The sequence below is a fragment of the Acomys minous genome (genome assembly GCF_964271855.1).
Source record: "Acomys minous genome assembly, chromosome: 12".
NCBI classification, from domain to species: domain Eukaryota; kingdom Metazoa; phylum Chordata; class Mammalia; order Rodentia; family Muridae; genus Acomys; species Acomys minous.
In genome coordinates this window covers 105,775,880-105,794,705 of record NC_140493.1, presented here as the reverse complement: position 1 = coordinate 105,794,705, position 18,826 = coordinate 105,775,880, and the positions used below count along the sequence as shown (strand labels likewise).

At 50.2% G+C, this 18,826-nt stretch overlaps 1 protein-coding gene across 2 annotated transcripts in view; it reads left to right on the top strand.

Moving 5' to 3' along the window:
* SDK2 (sidekick cell adhesion molecule 2) overlaps positions 1–18,826 on the top strand; it is a 286,136-nt gene that overhangs the window by 117,078 nt on the left and 150,232 nt on the right. For both annotated transcript variants that reach the window (XM_084750571.1, XM_084750570.1), the window contains exon 2: positions 9,264–9,423. In XM_084750571.1, coding sequence (XP_084606697.1) covers positions 9,264–9,423 — 160 coding nt within the window. The remainder of the gene's footprint in view (positions 1–9,263; positions 9,424–18,826) is intronic.

Here is an 18,826-nt window from a genome sequence, read left to right as displayed (position 1 = left end):
ATCGCACAGAGCTCGGTTTACTCCAGGGTGGTTTTATCTTCATTAATCCCATCAGCAATGACTCTTGTTTCCAAGTAAGATCACATTCTGATGCTCTTGGAAGGCGCTTCTCAGGGGAGAGAGGGGTGCCACTCTTCAACCCGGGACAGCCATCAATTAATCCTGTCCTGGAGATAACGTTATCACCTCCCAGGCCTGGTCATTCACTCACAAGGTGCCTCCAGAACATCATATGGATCCCGAGGCCCTGTACCCAGCGCTGGAGCTGTTGACAACCGAGAGCCACCAGCCTAGCCCTCGGGCATCCTCAATATTCATTCTCCTCTGTGTCATCTTTTGGCTGGCTGTACAATGGGCCCAGCCTGAGGGAGCCTGCTGGGTGACAGGGTCACACACACACACACACACACACACACACACACACACACTCCTAACTGGAGCCCTGCTACCCCACTTACAGTTTCCCAGGGTTGTGTCGAGGCTAGGTTATGCTGGCTGCCTTAGTGGCCGGGGGCTCCCCCCTTAATCAGATTAGATGTGTATTCAAACAAATTGATGATCCGTTCCATTAGATGCTTTTGAACATGCTTTTCTGAGCGAGAAATTCATCCGGCTGCAGCTGTGGAGGCCAAGGCAGAATTGATTGTCGCACCCTCCCAGGCTCCCAGCGTCAGAAGGTGCAGGCTCCTGAAGGTCACTGGCAAGGATTAGATTAAGGAGGGCAAAAGCCTGTTTTCCCAGCTAATGAAGCACTTGGCAGGCAGGCAGCAAGGGGTGAAGTGGGACCAGGCGTCTGCAAGAAGGCAAGGGAGGGGCGTTGATCAGCGTCTCATTTATGGGCCAGCATCAGGACAGTGGAGGGGCGCAGGGTGTTCTAGGCCCTGCCTCAGGTGGGGCAGGAGTGGACAGGCAGGTGCGCCAGACATGGGAGTGGAAGAGAAAAAACAGCTGGGAGTCTGAGTCCTGTGCAGAGAACACTGTTGTGCCTCCTCTACACTATGTACCCCCCCCCAAAAAAAAAAACATTCTGCCAGAGAGCAGGGACTAGCAGATCCCTGGCAACCTCCTCTTGAGCTATGATTTCTGTTCCCTGAGCTCCCTACCCCAACTGAGCCCAGCCTTGGTAGCCCCTCCCCAGCCGGCATATAAATATCAGGGCTTCTAAGCCTGTGGAGTCACAGGTGTTGTGGAAAGACCCCCCACAAAGACTATGCAAACCTAGCCTGCTTTTACCCATCTGAGGTAGCTTAAAACCATAGACTATAGTGGTGGTGGGGGGGGGGGTGTGCAGGGGTGTGTCTGTGTCCAGGGGGCAGGGTGAGGCTTAAGGTTCCCTGGGCCTCCCTCAGGTACTAGCCAGCCTGGTTCCGTGCATGCAGTCTTCCAAGGCAGGCAGCCCTCCTCGGCAGGGGGTGGGGAGGGCTATGGAGTCATCCAGGAGAGAAGGACTGACCTGACTGACCAGGAGATGCAAGAGAGAAATTTGTGAGTCTCAGAAGCACAGTTTCCTATCGCTTTCCAGGCCCTCTGGGGTCCCTGGGTCCCCTGCTCCTTTGCTGGCTTGCCTGGGCTCTCATTAAGAACCTGGAAGGGAGAATGAGTTGAAGGCATTTCAAGTCTGGAAGGGAATTTGTCCCTTTTCAGTGGCTTTTGAAACTTGCTCTGAAGGGCAGGGGGGAATGTCCTTTGGCCAATTAGGAGCCTGGCAGAGGCCTTCACCCCAGCAGGAAGGGCTCCATGGGAGGTGTGATTCCCAGGCCAGGCTGGGAAGTAAAAGCCCCCCCCACCCCAAAAGATGAGGCAGAGGGAGTCTGGCCAATCAGGAGAAAGATGATATTATGTCCCAGAGGGGCTAGAGGAAGGGGGCGGTTTATGTTGAGATTAGCTTCTGTGTGGAGCTATTTAGCTTGCAGCCTAGCATCTAAGGGTGACAATGGGGGTATTTAGTGGCAATGTCAAAAAAAAAAAAAAAAAGGCAGTCAGGGCCTCCTGACCTGTTACTGGAAATTAGAAGGAAGTCAGTGCTAAGACCTCTTGCCAGCCTCTGCAGGCAGCAGATCATCCATGGGATTCAGGCTGTCATGAGCAGGGATGCCCCTAGCTGTGTGACATCCCTCAATCACACACAGAGGGCCTGTTCTTCCTGAGTCCCCAGCGTGGCTGACCCATAACTGCTGTCTACACTCATGAGTGTTCATAGATGCATACGTCTGGTCACGGGCGAGCAACGTACGTGGGGATCCACAGCATAGAAGTGACAGAAGTAGAGAGAGTGAAGGGATAGCACATGTACGTGCACACGCGCGCACGCACACACGCACACACACACATGCACATTTGCAGACACACAGGACACACATAGTCACATACTCACAAGATAGCCACCACCCATCAGTTTTCTTAAATGTTTCACTCCCTAGAAAAAGCCCATAGCTACGCAGCAAATACATCTTTAATACCTAAAGGGCTGGACCCTGGAGCTCAATTGGTTTGATTGCTCAAAGCCCACAGTTCTCCGTACCACATAATCCAGGCATGGCAGTATCTGCCTACAACCCTAGCACCGTAGAGGAAGAAGCAAAAAGCTTAGAAGTTCAAGGTTGTCCTAGGCAACAGAGCAAGTTTGAGGCCAGTTGGACCTACACAAAACCCTGTGTACAAATAAATAAGATTTTTGACAACTTCTGTACAAGGAATAGTAGATTCTGTAGGTGACACTTGTTACTCAATAGCGGCTCTCAACAGGTGCTCTGGGGTCACCTGTTATGGAGAAGTCCCGCGCTGGAAATATGTTCAGCCTTTCACCTGGTGCCCAGCAGATTGCAGGTGTTTCAAAACTCCCAGTATCGCAGCTCTGAGATGCTGCCCTCTCGCCACGCCTGTAAGTGGCGCTGCCTTTGCAGAGCTGGAAGAAGGGGAGGGCTCTGACTCCAGAGGTGACACAAACCAGGTCCCAGGCCCATGAGGGATGTGCCCCTGTGGGCCCCTGTTCCCTGTGTGCCAGCCCACTAGGACTCACACTGCCACACCTTGGCCAGTGGGGAGGAGAGTATCCTGCTGTGACTTGGTTTACCTACTACATGAGGTCAAGCAGCCTCACACGCTGTCATTGTTCCTGAACCATCCGCAGCCCTTACCCTCTGATGCTGCTTGTTTAACCTTATGGATTTACAAAAACAGTTTTTGAGGCAAGAACACACTACGTAGCCTTGGCTGGATTGAACTCACTCGGTAGACCAGGCTAGCCTCGAACTCAGAGCTCTGCCTGTCTCCACTTCCCGAGTGCTGGGATTAAAGGTGTTTGTGATACTGTTCCCGGATGAGAATGATTTTTTGGTTAGGACACTTAGATCTTTGTGATAAGTGTCTCGAATATCTTCCCCCGGTCTGTCATGTGTTGTTGCTGCTTTTGCTATGTGGGTTTTCTCTTCCCTCTGAAGAATTTTCGCGGCGTTGAAGGCATCGTCTGTCTCCTGACCGTCTGGAGTGCTCGTGGTACTTAGAAAGTACTTGGCAGGAGCTTAACTCCGCCAGAATTGTGTATTTTTAAATTTTTTGTGATTTCATTCCCCCCCCCCACCTCCAGCCCCCAGTTCTTTTAGAATTTCGTTTTCATGTTTAAAACATCAATCTCTGCAGCATTTATTTTGAGGTAAAGTGTGAGGAGGATATTCAATTTTATATTTTATTCCCACATGGCTCCCTGGCTGTTCCAAAGCCTCGTGCTGAATAATTGATCCTGTCCACCACCTCCCCACCCCCCCCACTCTGCCTTGACTTGGAATGCCGCTTTCATCATACAATAAGAGCCCCTGCTATGTATTTGCAGTTAGTTCTAGAATCCAAGACCATTCCTTCATCAGAGTATTCATAAATACCGCACTATTTAAGTGATCACAGCCTCACCTGACACTTAGGCAGGCTAGGCGCCACTCCCCCAGCCCCCTCCCATTTGTCCAGACTTCTTAAAAAAGGTTTTCTGTTTTGCTTTGCTTTTAGCTTTAAAAAAAATTTTTTTTAATTTTAAGTATGTGTCTGTTATGTACGTGCGTGTGAGTGCAGGTACCCCAGGATCCAGAAGCATCAGCCCCCTCTGGAGCTGGAGTTACAGGCAGTTATGAGCTGTCCGTGAATGACAAGAATTAAACTCGCGTCCTCTGCAAAGGCAGCACACGCTCTTAACTGCTGAGCCATATCTCTAGGCCCAGTTTTCAGTCTATTTTTGGGGGCCGGGCGGCGGCAGAGGCAAAGTGGACCAGTGGGTAAGAGCTCTTGTCTTACAAGCCCGACGGGCGAGTTTGACTCCTGAGCCCACGGTGAAAAAACGACTGCTACAAGTTTTCCTTTCTCCTCCATGCCATGTGCACTGTGGCACATGAACCCCTGCCCCCCCCCCACACACACACACACTCACGTGATCATCACCATAACCATCAATTTAAATATTTTAATAAAAATTGAAGGGGCTTCAAAACGAGGAAGGGTTTAGGAGAAGGACATGCTCACAGTGTTGGCTTTATTTACCCAGAATTCTCTGTGCATAGGTTCCCTACTCACTGCAGGTGGCTCAGAGGGCTGTGGGGTACGTAAAGTCCTCAGGTTGAGTACTATACTGCCTCACCTGAAAACAAAAGCAGAGGGGGCCTACCAGCCTCTGCTAACGGAGTGTGCCAGTTTCTCTCCAGCACGGTGTGCCCATCCATATATGCGACTGGTAGGAGCAATAGCCGTCCCTTCCTAGGCGTGTGGCAGCTTCTGGTCTGTGTTTATTACTTTATTTAATTAGTGTTCTGTGCTCATTGATTTACTCTTCATGGTAAACATGTCCCCATCTCACAGCTAAGGAAAGAGAGGTGTGGAGAGTAAACGACTTCCAAAGTCTATGGTCTCTACGATCCTGGGAACTCACAGTACAAACGTGAGACAGATGTTCATGTGCAGATATGCAGGGAGGGGACAGGTGTGCCCAGACACTCACAGACATGTCAGGGACACATGTGAACATATATACACTGATATATGTACACACGCATGCGTATGCACACACAAACACAGCTCACACTCTCTCACAGCCAGCCAGCCTTCTGGGACCACACCCCAACTCCCAGCTGGTATCTGCTTCCAGATGCACTGGGACACTTCCCGAAGTTTCCTTTGAATGGAGCCTCCTTCCCAGGAGGAGCTCTAGAGCAAGGGTGACCTCAGAACAGTGGCCTGGGGAGAGGAGCCTCAGTCCCTCTGTGTAACCTCAGGAGGATAACGTGAGAGGAGGGCTGGGGAGGACCAAGGCTGGACCTGGTACCCAGCAGGTGCTCAAGCAGGGTCTCTTCCCCCACCCCCACCCCGTCTCTCCCCCACCTACTGCCCCCCCACGGCCATTATCTCCAGCAGCCACTGGAATCAAACCATCAGATCACAAGGCATTTGCCCAGGTTTTTCACTCCTGGGGCCTGGGCAGTGAGCTAGCAAATTCAGTACCGGAGGAAGTGGTCCGCGAGCAGGCCCACAGAGACCAAACATCTAGTGCAGAGCATCACATGTGTGTGCAAACACACCCACTGCCCTCCTCCTCCTCCTCCTCCTCCTCCTCCTCCTCCTCCACCTCTTCTTCCTCCTCCTCCTCTCAGTGCTGGCTCTGAGTCAGCCCACATCCAAGGAAGGGATTTAATCACACAGGGCTAGGAATGTTATTGTTTTAAAACAAACGAGCGGTGACAGCCTCAAACAGAGGGTTTTTTAAAAGCGCGATTCAAAGGGCTCTTGAAAGCTGCTGGAGACTATAAATGCGCCTTTGAAGTGAGAATGTGCCCATTTGTTAAGCTGAGAGCTGCCTCCTGAGGTGGCAAGTCACCCTCCCGGCAAACAGGTACCCACCGGCTTCTCTTTATCCAGCCAGAGGTACAGCACCTCAGGAAGGACTAGGCTTTGGTGATCCAAAAGAGGCACCCCTTCAGCTGCTCAGTCTGCTGCTGATATAGGGTCTCATGTAGCCCAGGCCGGCCTCACTCATTACCTATTATGTAGTCAAGGCTGCCCCTGAACTGCTGAGCCTCCTGCCTCCACCTCTTGAGTGCTGGGAGGGGAGGCGTGCGTCACCATGCCTGATTTGTACACTCATAGAGATCAAACCCAGAGCCTCCTGCATGCCAGGCGAGCACGCTACCAATTGACCTGTGTTCCCAGCTTCCTCCACTACTCTTTGGGCAGACCGTTCGCAGGACGGCTGTAAAGGAGGCGAAGGGGATGAGCACAGAGAGGCCTTGAGTGGTTCCTGCTCTCCGATCCTCCCTCAGGCTTGTTCTCTGGGGCAGGAATTCAAGGAGGAGCCCCTCCCCCAAACTGCAATTTATGCACTCATACAATTGGGTAGATGAATAGAGTACGAGGTTATAAGGTTTAGGGGTGCTCCTTACGGAGTAGGGCCAGTTGATTGGTCCCCAAGAGCCTATTGTAACTTTTCCTGGTGTATAAATCAGTTCTTGAGCCCAAGTGAGACTTGGAAACAAAAGATGAACCGGGCATTGAATGTCCCATGCTGGTTAGACCTGAGGGTGAAAGGAGAATCAGGACCAGGCACCCTGGGGCCCCGACCTGGTGTGCAGAGGGGTCTAGAACACCCCTTTCCAGCCCCTGACACTTCGTGCCTTCCCTCCTCTTCCTCTCCTTTGGTCCCTTCCAATTCTAACCTCTCGGGGGAGCATGAATGGTGACCCAAGCCAGCACCGAGGATGTCAGTGCCCATCCCTGCCACAGACCACCCCCAACACACATAGAAACAGATGACCCTGTGCAGAGCATCTGTCCCCAGAGGAAGGCTTGGGCCAGCAAACCTTGTGACAATCATTATTTCATCCAGCCTGTGCCTGCTGTTTCTCTTCTGTATGGACAAATGGAGACACCGAGACTCTGAAGAGCCAGTGTTCGCCCTTGACACACAGCTGGCCAGCCATGGCATGAATACGAGACAGAGGTCGGCAAATGCTGCTAGAGCCCGGCCACTGGCCTGGAGGTCCGGACACCCAGGCTGCCCTGCTGGCAACTTGCTGTGTGCCTCTAAGCCCTTGGGACTCACGTGGGATCTACCCCCATATCTGCCCCTAAGTGGTGTGGGGAAGGTCCTGAGTAGGCCTTTGGGGTCTCTCTAGGTTAATTGTAGAAAGTCACTCACTGCATGCTACCTCGGGCTGTTGACACCCAGGCCAGGGCAAAAATCTCTGAGTGACCTTGTACTTATCCACTCCTCTAAGCCCTGGCCCAGCTACCGTTGGAGAGGTAGCCCGGCTTCCCTGAGGAAGGGAGTGGCCAGCTCTGTGGTGGCAATTTCCTCTGCTGTGTCATTTCCAACAGGTTCCAAAGATCAGAGTTGACCCTGCCCTTTCTAAAATATACATCATTTCTGCCTGGAGTCATGAGATCAACATGAGGATCAAATGAACATATGTGGAACCTTCTAGAAAAAAAAAGAACCTGTGAGGACTAGAACTTCAATGGATGGTCTTACTAGATGTTGACATCTGCCCACAGCCTTACCCCACCCCAAAGGATGCTGATGCAAAGGCAGGCTAGGAGGGCTTCTCCCCCTCCTCCGCCTCACCAGCCTTCCCTCATCACCCTGGTCCAACCCCACTCCTCAGTTCTGTGCTCTTCCTCACTGGCCAGAGGGCAAAAGGCTTGATTTCTCTCAAATCTGAGTATGAAGAATGAAGCAACATCGATCCTTTTGAAGGAGCTTTGAGCTCTCATGCTCTGTGTGGCTGCACAGGCAGGTGCAGTGATTCTGCAAGGAAGTCTGTAGGCTCGATTTTTTTAACCAATATATTTTATTACAACTTGTTAACCGAACGTACGTCACTTATAACCCAACTAACCAAAACCATAGGAAATGAGGATTAAGGAACACAATAACACAACCGTAAGGATATCAGTTCAGAGGAACAATTCTCCTGGCGTAATCAGCAGGATTTCTTCTGCTGGAACCCGGAGTAACCAGAACCCAGAAACCTCAGCAGGAGCTGGAGCCCCAAAGCCTTCCCTCGAGCAGTTCTCTCTAAGAGCATCTCGAAGTGCAGCGATGAACAGCCAAATCTATCCGAAGTCTCCAAAAGGCCCCGCCTCCAGTTCTGGGCTCATTTATATATCTCCTCCCAGAGTCTGTTTACGGGGTCTTTTCAGCTGGCAACAATCAAGCTCCCGCATGAGGTGTGGTTGGTCTTCTAGTGGATTAACCTCACCTGCTTTCTCACAGACCGTTCTGATCCCACACTTGGCATCATAAAAAAAAAAAAAAAACAGGTTTATCTCTCCTTCAGAAGTCCACTGCCTGAGTAGGTAGAATGGGGAGGTTGAGGCAGGCAGGATGGCTGGCTAGCTGGCTGGGGGCCAGCAGCCTGGTGGTGGAAGGCTCACTGCACAGACTCTGACTCTGAGGTATTTCCAGCTTCAGGAAGGAGGAAGGGAGGGCCCCCCCAATCACTTGAAGCTTATCTCACCTCAGTTCTGTGAGGTTTTTTTTTTTCTGTTTGTATGTATGTGTGTGGGTTGTGTATGCACGGGTATGTGAGCAGGTGTACTCACTCATGCACGAACACGGAGGGTAGAGGAAGACATGGGATGTCCCGCTGTCTCTCCCTGTCTTATCCTCCTCAGACAGGGCCTCTCAATAAGCTGGAGCTATGCTGGCGTCCAGCAAGCCCCAGGGGTCCTCTTGTCTCTGTCCCCCAACAGTGCTGGAGTTATAGGTATGCATGACAAAGCCTGGAAGGGTTTGGTTTTTTTGTGTGTGAGCGCGTGATGGAGATTGGAGCTTGGGTCTTCATACCCACACAACTGAGCCATCTTCCCAGCACTGCAGACTTTATGTTTTCCTCATGGCTGAGCCCCAGTGGACACCCTTTCCTTCTTTCATGGAGGTTTAAAATCCAGAAGCAAAAAATGAGAAGCAGACAGGATTCCACCCCCCACCCCAACCCAGCAAGAGGGGAGAAAAAAAACACTCAGAAGTGATGAGAGTTGGGGAGGCTGGAACAGAGCCAGGGGCTGGCTAGCGTGAAGCCGAGGACGCAGGCAAGGCTTTGCCTGTTTGGTGAGGAAAATCCATGCTGAACACGAGGCCTGGAGTCAGACTGACCTAAGTTCAGCTCCATGGCCTTGGGCAGGCTACCCAACTGCCCCTGCTCTGTCTGCCCCGGGTGCTCAATGGGGACCACCACATGAGGCCGAGCAAGTGCTAACTGATGGCTCTGTACCCTGTATCCTTCCCGCAGATGATGTACCACCGTACTTCAAGACGGAGCCGGTGCGCACGCAGGTACATCTGGAGGGGAACCGCCTGGTGCTCACCTGCATGGCTGAGGGCAGCTGGCCTCTGGAGTTCAAGTGGCTACACAACCACCGGGAGCTGACCAGGTTCTCGCTGGAGTACAGGCAAGTCATCCCCTGTCATCCGCCCGGAGCCAGACAAGGAAGGCCAGGGGACTTGGGTACAAACGTGGGCCACAGTCTCTCATGTTATAATACTCCTGCAAAGCTGGAATTGCCCTGCTCTGGAAGTAGCATCTAATCCTAGTGATGCCTACACGGGATGGCTGAGGGCCAGGCCTGGGTGCTACCCATATGACTAGATGGAACAGAAATGATGCTGAAGATGTAACCAGGGTCTTCCTCACCTGCCCTCTGAAAAGAACCCTACTATCTCTAGAAAGTTGTAATTGGGGAGGCTGCATTCGATGGAATAGGACTTGCAGCAATCAGGGGCTCAGTAGCACAGAAGACATCTCTTCAGGAGATAGTGCATATGGGACATGAAGGGAACTGGTCCTGACTTGGTGACTCTTCCCTTTCCTCTGGCTGAGTGGGAACAAGTTGGAAGTGAGAACAGGGGCTTGGCACAGGTGACCTTGTCACCTGCAGCAGATCTGAGGGACCTTCCCCCAGCCGCTGTTTACTTTCTGGCCTTGCGGAGCAGCCGGCGGTACCCCCTTCCTCCCACCCTTGTCCTGCCATCTCTGCCTTTCTGATTGGCTCCCAGCCCCTTGCCTGTGATTAATCCCCAAGCCCGATGTGCATAATCGGTTTTGTTGGGGAAACAAGATTGTCCTGCCCTGGGGACTGATACAAATCTGTCACCAGGGAAGGGAATGCAAATGAGAAGAGGGGGACTCGCTACCAGAGCATCTGTCCATCCCTTCTATTATGAGTTTGGAGTGACATCCTTTCTTAGTCTGTGACCTTCTGCTGGCTCAGCTGGTGCAGGGTCACCACACTAGCCAACAACGGAGGAGAGGCCAGGGCTGGAGGACCATCATCCCCTCTGTGGGGGTTGGGTGGACAACGCTGGACCAGGAAGCAAGAGACCTTCTTTCATTGCCAACTATTCTAGATGAAACCCCACCCCTACAAGGAGGCCAGAGGGACCTCTCCAAGCAGCCTACATGGTGGCTTTTATTTAAGGACCTGGGAGCCATCTCTGTCTGCCACCATTATTGGGAGCAGTTGGCAGTGTGTGACAAGCCCCTACATCCTCTTGAGATACTTGAGTGGTGGACCAAGAACTTTCCAGGGGCATAGCGTGAGTGCTGGTTTGGAAGCAGCCTCCTGCTTTGCTCCCTACCTCCTGGGTCAGAGCCTCTGTGTGGTACCCTGTACTGGCAAGGCACAGGTGGGTGTCACTCAGCAGCAGGGCCGAGTTCAGATCAAGGATCAGTGTGTGTGTGTGTGTGTGTGTGTGTGTGTGTGTGTGTGTGTGTGTGTGTGTACGCACACACAGGCACGAATGCATGCAAGTAGATGTGCACATGTGTTCATGTGTGTCTGGAGGCTAGATAACCTCAGTGGTTCTTCCTTTGGTGCCATCTACCTTGTTTTCTGAGACAGGTGTTGTTTTATAATAGGGTGGTGGGGGCACCATGGCGGCCCCATGCCAAGGTGTACCCCCTGAGGGATTACACGCCACACAACAGATCTGGTATAAAGAAGGTTTATTGTGGGAAAGGGGGAGGGGGCCTGGGAAGAGATAGAATGAGTGGGGTGGGTCATGAAAGCAGAAAGAGAAGGGGCAGGGAGGGAGGCATCCATGGCAGAGAGAGAGAGAGAAAGAAAAGAGGGGAGGAAGAACAGAGAGGTCATAATAGCTGGGAAGGCAGGCAGGTGCGGCAGGTGACGACATAAGCCCTGAAGGCAGGCTAGTGGGATCACCTGTGGCCTAACAGATGTCTCAAGGGTCCAGAGCTTACCAATTCAGCAAGTGAGTTTTAGGGATCTACCTGTCTCTCCTTCCCCAGCCCTAGAATTACAAGAACATGCCACCAGATCAGGTTTGGAGAAGGAAAAAAATGAGTCCTGAGCATGAAAGTCCAGTCCTCATGTTGTTGGCACAGTGAGTATTTTGCCAACTAAGCTATCCCCCTCAAGACCACAGCACTGTCAAGGATCAGCTTTGCTCAACAACAGCTTGGGCTGCCCTTCCAAATCTTGGCAGTGGCATCATCTATGGAACAGTCAGGATCCAGCTATGGCAGATAGTAGCCAGCCATTGCACTGGTCTACAGTCCCAGCCCATGAGAGCCTAAGGGCAAGGCAGGAGACTATTGAGTCCAGGACCACCTTGAGCTATTTAGCAAGTTCTAGGTCAGCCCAGGCTAAAAAGGACGAGATGAAACCCTGTCTCAAAAAACAAAACACACACACACACACACACACACACACACACACACACACAGACACATACACACATACATACACATACACACATATACGTGCAAATACACACACATGCACATGCGCGCACACACAGAGCCAAAGCATCATCAGGCAGTTACGATGTGATGATCATGGTCAATGAAGAAAGGACTCACATGGGGCAGCATGGTGATGTTTACTCTGGGGTTACGTCACTGGATCCTGCCAACAAAGCCTGTGGGTTTCACAGTTTAGAGGGAGGGCTCCCTCACCCAAAGTCAGCTGTGCAAGCTGACCCCCAAAACTTGGGAACGAAACAGCCCAGTGGGTAAAAGCACTTACAAACCTGACCACCTGAGTTAGGTTTCCCAGAGCTCACGTCAAGAGCCAGATGTGGTGGTGCACATCTGCAATCCCAGCCTTCTACAGCGAAGTGGGGCATTAAGACAGGAGAATTGGGGGCGAGCAGGGGGATGGGGGTGGGGTGGGGGGTCCCGCTTGCCTGGAGTACACAGTGAAGTGGTAGAAACAGTCAGAAAGACCCCGCTTCAAAACAAGGCGGGAGGGGAGACCCAGCTCCTAAAAGTTGTCCTCTGACTTCCACGCCTGCCATGCCACGCACACATGCACGCGCAGCACTCACACACAAACATTTTTTAAAAAGATTAGCTGTGAGACTCCGGAGCCGCAAGTCTTTTCCACCCGCCACCCTGCCTCTCAAGGAGAAAGGATCGCTGCAATTGTTCCCTTAATGTGTATCCTTAGCAATCTCTCTGCTAACTGTGCTCTGCAAATTCTAGAAAACAAAGCAGTGGGGAGAATGCAAATGTCCCAGTTTATGGCTGCGTTGGGTGGAAGTCATCCAGTAGAAAATAAATGAGCTTCCACTTGGGAAGCTCATCCCTTCGCTTCGTCGCTGCGGGGACGCCGGCTCTCGTGGTGCGGGGGCGATGAGAGACTTGAGTGTGAAGCCTGGTGGGGTGGTGGGTTCATCAAAAGCTGGCTGTGACTGTGAGTTAGGGCTGTGCTCCTCAGTGTGACCTTAGCACTCGTCATGGCCGGCTTCCAGTGGCATCTCCTGGCCCATGCTGGTTCCATCTAGGGTAGACCTGCAGTAAGCGGGACAGTTTATGGGCCTCAGACACTTCATGCATGTTCTTTTCTCTTGTCTTGGTCCAAACTCTCCCAGCCCTTCCTGGGGCCATCCAAGTGACATTCAGAAAGTCTGATTCTCTCTCTCTCTCTCTCTGTGTGTGTGTGTGTGTGTGTGTGTGTGTGTGTGTGTGTGGTGTGTGTATCCGTATCTCTCTATCTCCCCCCTCTCTCCCTCCCTCCCTTCCTCCTTTCCCCTTCCTCCCTCTCTTCCCCCCCATTCTCCCCCTGCTCTCTTCCTCCCCCTTCTCTTTCTCCCTCCCTCCCCTCCCCTCCCTCTATGTCTCCCTGTCCCCCCCTCTATGTCTCTCCCCCCCCCACTCTGCCCTTTATGACTATTACATCCCGTGATACCTTGCTTCTATACATTTATATAGGACACTGGGACTGAGGCAAGAGCCTCCACAACCTTGATAACTCCAGGGACCTTGGATCTTAGACCCCAGAGCCTGACATCTCCTGGCCCTCTTCCCTATAGGTCGTTCTGCTATTCCTACCTCTAGGTTCAGGCTTCTTTCCCACGTAGTGAGCGACCCTGAGAAGTTCAGGGGTGGCAGGTTACAGCTACCTGATTTTTTTTAACACATTTTTATTGAAAATTAAAAATAATTCCTATTACATCTCATTTTCTATCCCATCCCATGCATCCTCCCATTCCTCCCTCCCTCCCACTTTCACCCCAATCCCCCTTCCCTATGACTGTGGCTGTGGGGGACCTCCTCCCCCTGAATATGGTGCTAGGGTATCAAGTCTTTTCTTGGTAGTCCTCTATCCTTCTTCCGAGTGCCATTGGGCCTCCCCCACAAAGGGACATGGCCAAATATGGGGCACCAGAGATCCTGTGAAAGTCAGTCCCCAGTCTCCACTTAGCTGTGGAGAATGTTCTGTCCCTTGGCTAGATCTGGGTAGGGGTTTGATGATGACTACCCGTTTTGTCCATGGTTGGTGCCTTAGATCAAGCAGAATCCCTGGGCTCAGATCTAGCCATCATAATGTTCTTCTTGTAGGTTTCTAGGACCCTCTGGGTCCCCCTACTTGCCTATCCTCTGTATTTTCCTCATCTAGAGTCTCAATAGGATGTCCTCACCTCCATCCCCGTTTCCTGGTAGGTGCAGACTTTCATGGGACCTGTCCCTTGGGCTAGTGTCCGGTAATAAGTGAGTATATACCATTTGACTCTTTCTGCTTCTGGGTTAGCTCACTCATTATGATCATTTCTAGTTCAATCCATTTGTCCACAAATTTTGGAAAATCCTTGTTTTTAATAGCTGAGTAATATTCCATCGTGTATATGTACCACAGTTTCTTTATCCATTCTTCTACTGAGGGGTACTTAGGCTGTTTCCATGTTCTGGCGATTATGAATAAGGCTGCTATGAACATGGTTGAGCAAATTTTCTTGTTGTGTGCTGGAGCATCTTCTGGGTATACTCCTAGGAGTGGAATAGCTGGGTCTTGAGGAAGCCCTATTCCCATTTTTCTGAGATAGCACCAGATAGATTTCCAAAGTGGCTGTACTAGTTTGCATTCCCACCAGCAATGAAGGAGTGTTCCTCTCTCTCCACATCCTCGCCAGCATGTGTTGTCACTTGAATGTTTGATTTTAGCCATTCTGATGGGTGTAAGATGGAATCTCAGAGTTGTTTTGATTTGCATTTCTCTGATGACTAGAGATGTTGAGCATTTCTTTAAGTGTGTCTCAGCCATTTGATATTCCTCTGTTGAGAATTCTCTGTTTAATTCTGAGCCCCATTTCTCAATTGGGTTATTTGGTTTGGTGGCATTTAATTTCTTGAGTTCTTTATAAAGTTTGGATATTAGACCTTTGTCAGATGCAGGGTTGGTGAAGATCTTTTCCCAGTTTGTAGGCTGTCGCTTTGTTCTTTTGACAGTGTCTCCAGCCTTACAGAAGCTTCTCAGCCTCATGAGGTCCCATTTATTAATTGTTGACCTTAAGGCCTGGGCTGTTGGTGTTCTGTTCAGGAAGTTGTCTCCTGTGCCGATGTGTTCCAGGCTCTTCCCCACCTTTTCTTCTAACTGATTTAGTGTCTCTGGTTTTATATTGAGGTCTTTAATCCATTTGGACTTGAGTTTTGTGCATGGTGACAAGTATGGGTCCAATTGCATTTTTCTACATGTAGAAATCCAGTTAGACCAGCACCATTTGTTGAAGATACAGCTACCTGATTTTGAGTAGAAGAAATCTCCATAGAAGCTTTACATAGAAAGTTGCCCGAAAAGGGTCTGATTGAGCAAACTCCAACCTATTACAATGAGCAATAGCATGCCACCCTATAGCCAGCCAGGCCTGTGCCATGTGCCCTATAGCTTAGGAGGCATCACACACACACACACACACACACACACACACACACACACACACACACACACACACTCCAGCCATGAGGTAGTCAAAGAGGACAAAGATCATTAGCAGGATTGAAGAAAAGGACGATGGGCAGATAGAAGCTGCCTGTTTCCACTACACCCCACCCCATGCCCAGTGGGGGCCTGGGCTGTAGCAGGTGATTTTTTTTTCCCTGAGTTTTATGCTTCCAATTTTGAAAATTGTCAAGTCTTAGGAAAATGGTAGGTGTCATGCTATGAACACCTGCACACATCTTAACATTTACCCATCACTCACAGGTGGCCCTTTCTCTCTCCCCATACACATGCATATATGCACACTGCTTTTGCTCAGTGGTTTAACTAAAGATTGTGGGCTTTGCATAGCCTCACTATTGGGTAATATTTCTCCAAGCCAACCTCTTCTTCTACAGAATTGTGACATGGTGGAGAAGGAACGTGGATACAGCTCTGCCGCCTTTATAGTCCATATCTGGATTTGTCCATCTGCTTCAGCCAACAGCCCCTTCCCTAGTCCAGTGTCTTTCGTGGCTGTTCAGTTTTCACTGAGTGCAGGACATAGTCAAGGACCACACTTGGCATCTCATTCTCTTGAGTCTTTTTTCCCCCTGACTTAACTGGCATGGATATATGTGCGGTGCCAGTGAGTTTTACCAAATTTCCCCCAATGTGGATTTTTCAACCTTGATTGTCCTGTACACATTCCCCTTTGGGCAATGTGACCTAGACGTGCTCCAAAGACTTCACGCTGGAGGCACCTGCCACTGGGTTGTCCCATCACAGGTGATACTCTTCTGGTTTACATGTGTGCATGCGTGTGTGTACGCGTGTTCGTGTAGTAGTATCTGGGGGATTCTAGGTGTCATTCCACAGGTGCCATCCATCTGTCCCTTGGTTCTACATGGAGACAGAAAACTTATATAATCCTCACATCACCATTTATTACATGTCTGTTCCAATGGGTATGGGGTTTGACTTGTAGAATCTCGTGGACCCCACTAGGGTGACCATCACTGTGCACCACTCTGAGGAGACAATGGAACCAAGGAGGCTAATGCTGCCCATGGTCATTGAGCCAGTAGTGGCATTAGCCCACTAGAGATGGGCCGGGACCTGCTCACCACCATGACCAGACTAACCATGTAACAGCAGTCACGAAGTCAGCCATGGACCACAGCTGTGAGAGCCATTGCATCGGCTATTATAAGGCTGGTTATACAGTTACACGGTGACCATCATAACATCCCAGCATGGAAGGCGTCGCGTGGTGCCTGTGCTGATATTGTGTCTCAAGCCCACAGCACTGCTGGTCGCACAAAAGTCTTGTCCTTGTAATCATGAGCAGAGCATGCCAGATGATAATAGATATTCATTCAATATATACATTCATTGAAATATTTGTGCTTTGTCCTCAATATGTTTCTGCCTGTCTGTCATGGTTTATGACGATCAGTAGTAATCCTGAGAGCCTGGATTTGGCAGGTGCAGCCCCCCCGCAAGCATTATCATTCATTCAGTGTCACACACTTTTTTGTGGGTTGGCTCAGAAACAACAATAACAACAACAACAACAACAAAACAAACAAACAAAAACAAAAAAAAACAAAGTCACAAAGCCAGTCAGGGAGATCCAGCCAGCCTACCAGGAAGTCTCCACCACTTTTTTTTTTTTTAACCTTCCTACCTGAATACTCATTCAGGATCATAGGATGCAATAGACACACACGGCCACCAACGCCTCTCTGATGACTGCTCTGTGATGGGAACTTCTGGTCTTTTACAAACTCAGTGTGTAGGGTGACAATGTCCAGTTTTCAGACAGAGAAATGGCTAAACTTACTCCACAAGTTGAGAGGAAAATACGATTAGAAGTTCTGCCAAAAAACTCTCACCCTGAATTCAAAGAAAGGAGTTTACATTCATGGCCAACCTCAGAAAACCTTTGTTCTTGGAGGAATTTGTGACCAAATTATACCAGTATGGAGAGTGTGTGTGTGTGTGTGTGTGTGTGTGAGAGAGAGAGAGAGAGAGAGAGAGAGAGAGAGAGAGAGAAACAGAGACAGAGACACAGAGACACAGAGACAGACACAGACAGAGAGACAGAGAGACAGAGAGAAGGAGGGAGACAGACAGACAGACAGACTTATGCCAAGGCAGTCCTCTGCATCTAAGTACTGGTGCACTCTTTAATTTCCAGGATGTGTTCTGAGAAATGCATGCCTGACAATTCTGTCATTATGAGCACACGAAAGGGTGAACTTACACAAGTATCAATAGCAAAGTCAGTCAGTTGACGTGACCTTATGACTCAATCCAGAGACATGATGAACACTAGATGGATGAGGCCACTGCCAGCATAATGAGGCACACCAATTTACCACGCCTTGGTTTTTATTAGTAGACAGAGTACACGAGAAAATAGGATAAAAAGTGTCATGTAGAAAATATATAGCCCAGTCCTGTAGTCCCTTATCACCTAGCATGCTCTGTTCATAGTTACAAGGATAAGACTTCTGTGCGACCAGCAGTGCTGCGGGCTTGAGACACAACATCAGCACAGGCACCACGCGACGCCTTCCATGCTGGGATGTTATGATGGTCACCGTGTCACTGTATAACCAGCCTTATAATAGCCGATGCAATGGCTCTCACAGCTGTGGTCCATGGCTGACTTCGTGACTGCTATTATACGGTTAGTCTGGTCATGGTGGTGAGCAGGTCCCGGCCCAGCCCTAGTGGGCTAAATGCCACTACTGGCTCAATGACCATGGGCAGCATTAGCCTCCTTGGTTCCATTGTCTCCTCAGAGTGGTGCACAGTGATGGTCACCCTAGTGGGGTCCACGAGATTCTACAAGTCAAACCCCATACCCATTGGAACAGACATGTAATAAATTGCGCTTGCTGTAAGGATTACATACTATATAATAATATATAGTATAATATATATGTCTCCATATAGAACCAAGGACAAATCTGATAACCAAACTGACGAAATCTGGATTCAGATGGACCTGCCTCCTCTTCCAGCACCTGGTGCTCTGCACACCTGTTCTGCCCTCACTGCCATGGCCCATGGGCTTTTTTTTTTTTTTTTAAAGAACTCCACAGTGGCAAGTGCTGACATGAGTCCTTGTTGGTGACACACCTCTGTTCATTTTGAACCCACCCTTGACTTCTGATTCAAGAGCTAGCATCCAGGTGGAAGGGTGGCCCATCTAAGAAAGAGGTCGAATATCTCACACGTGTGAAGAGCTGCCAGGGAGACCCTCCCAGGGGTCACGGCTCTACTACTCACCCCTCCCCCTCTAACAGATGCCCACCAGTTTTACAAAATGGTGGCTTGGTGGTGACAACGCTGGGTGGGACAAGGGGGAGAGACAAGATAGTCTTCTAGATCAAAATGGTCTAGTGTGTCTGGGAATGTGTACAAGGAGGGCTCTCTTCAGTCGAGGGCAAGTTTTCAGCTATGGGCCTGACTGTAGGGGGTCTCTGCACTCTGCAGCCTGTGTCCAGTGATGACAGGGCCATTATGCAGGTTTTTCTTTGTCGCAGTGGCGATATCTACCCCGCATAATTACTTTCACACTCAAATGAAAAGAAAAGAATTTGATGAGACTGATGCCCCGTAT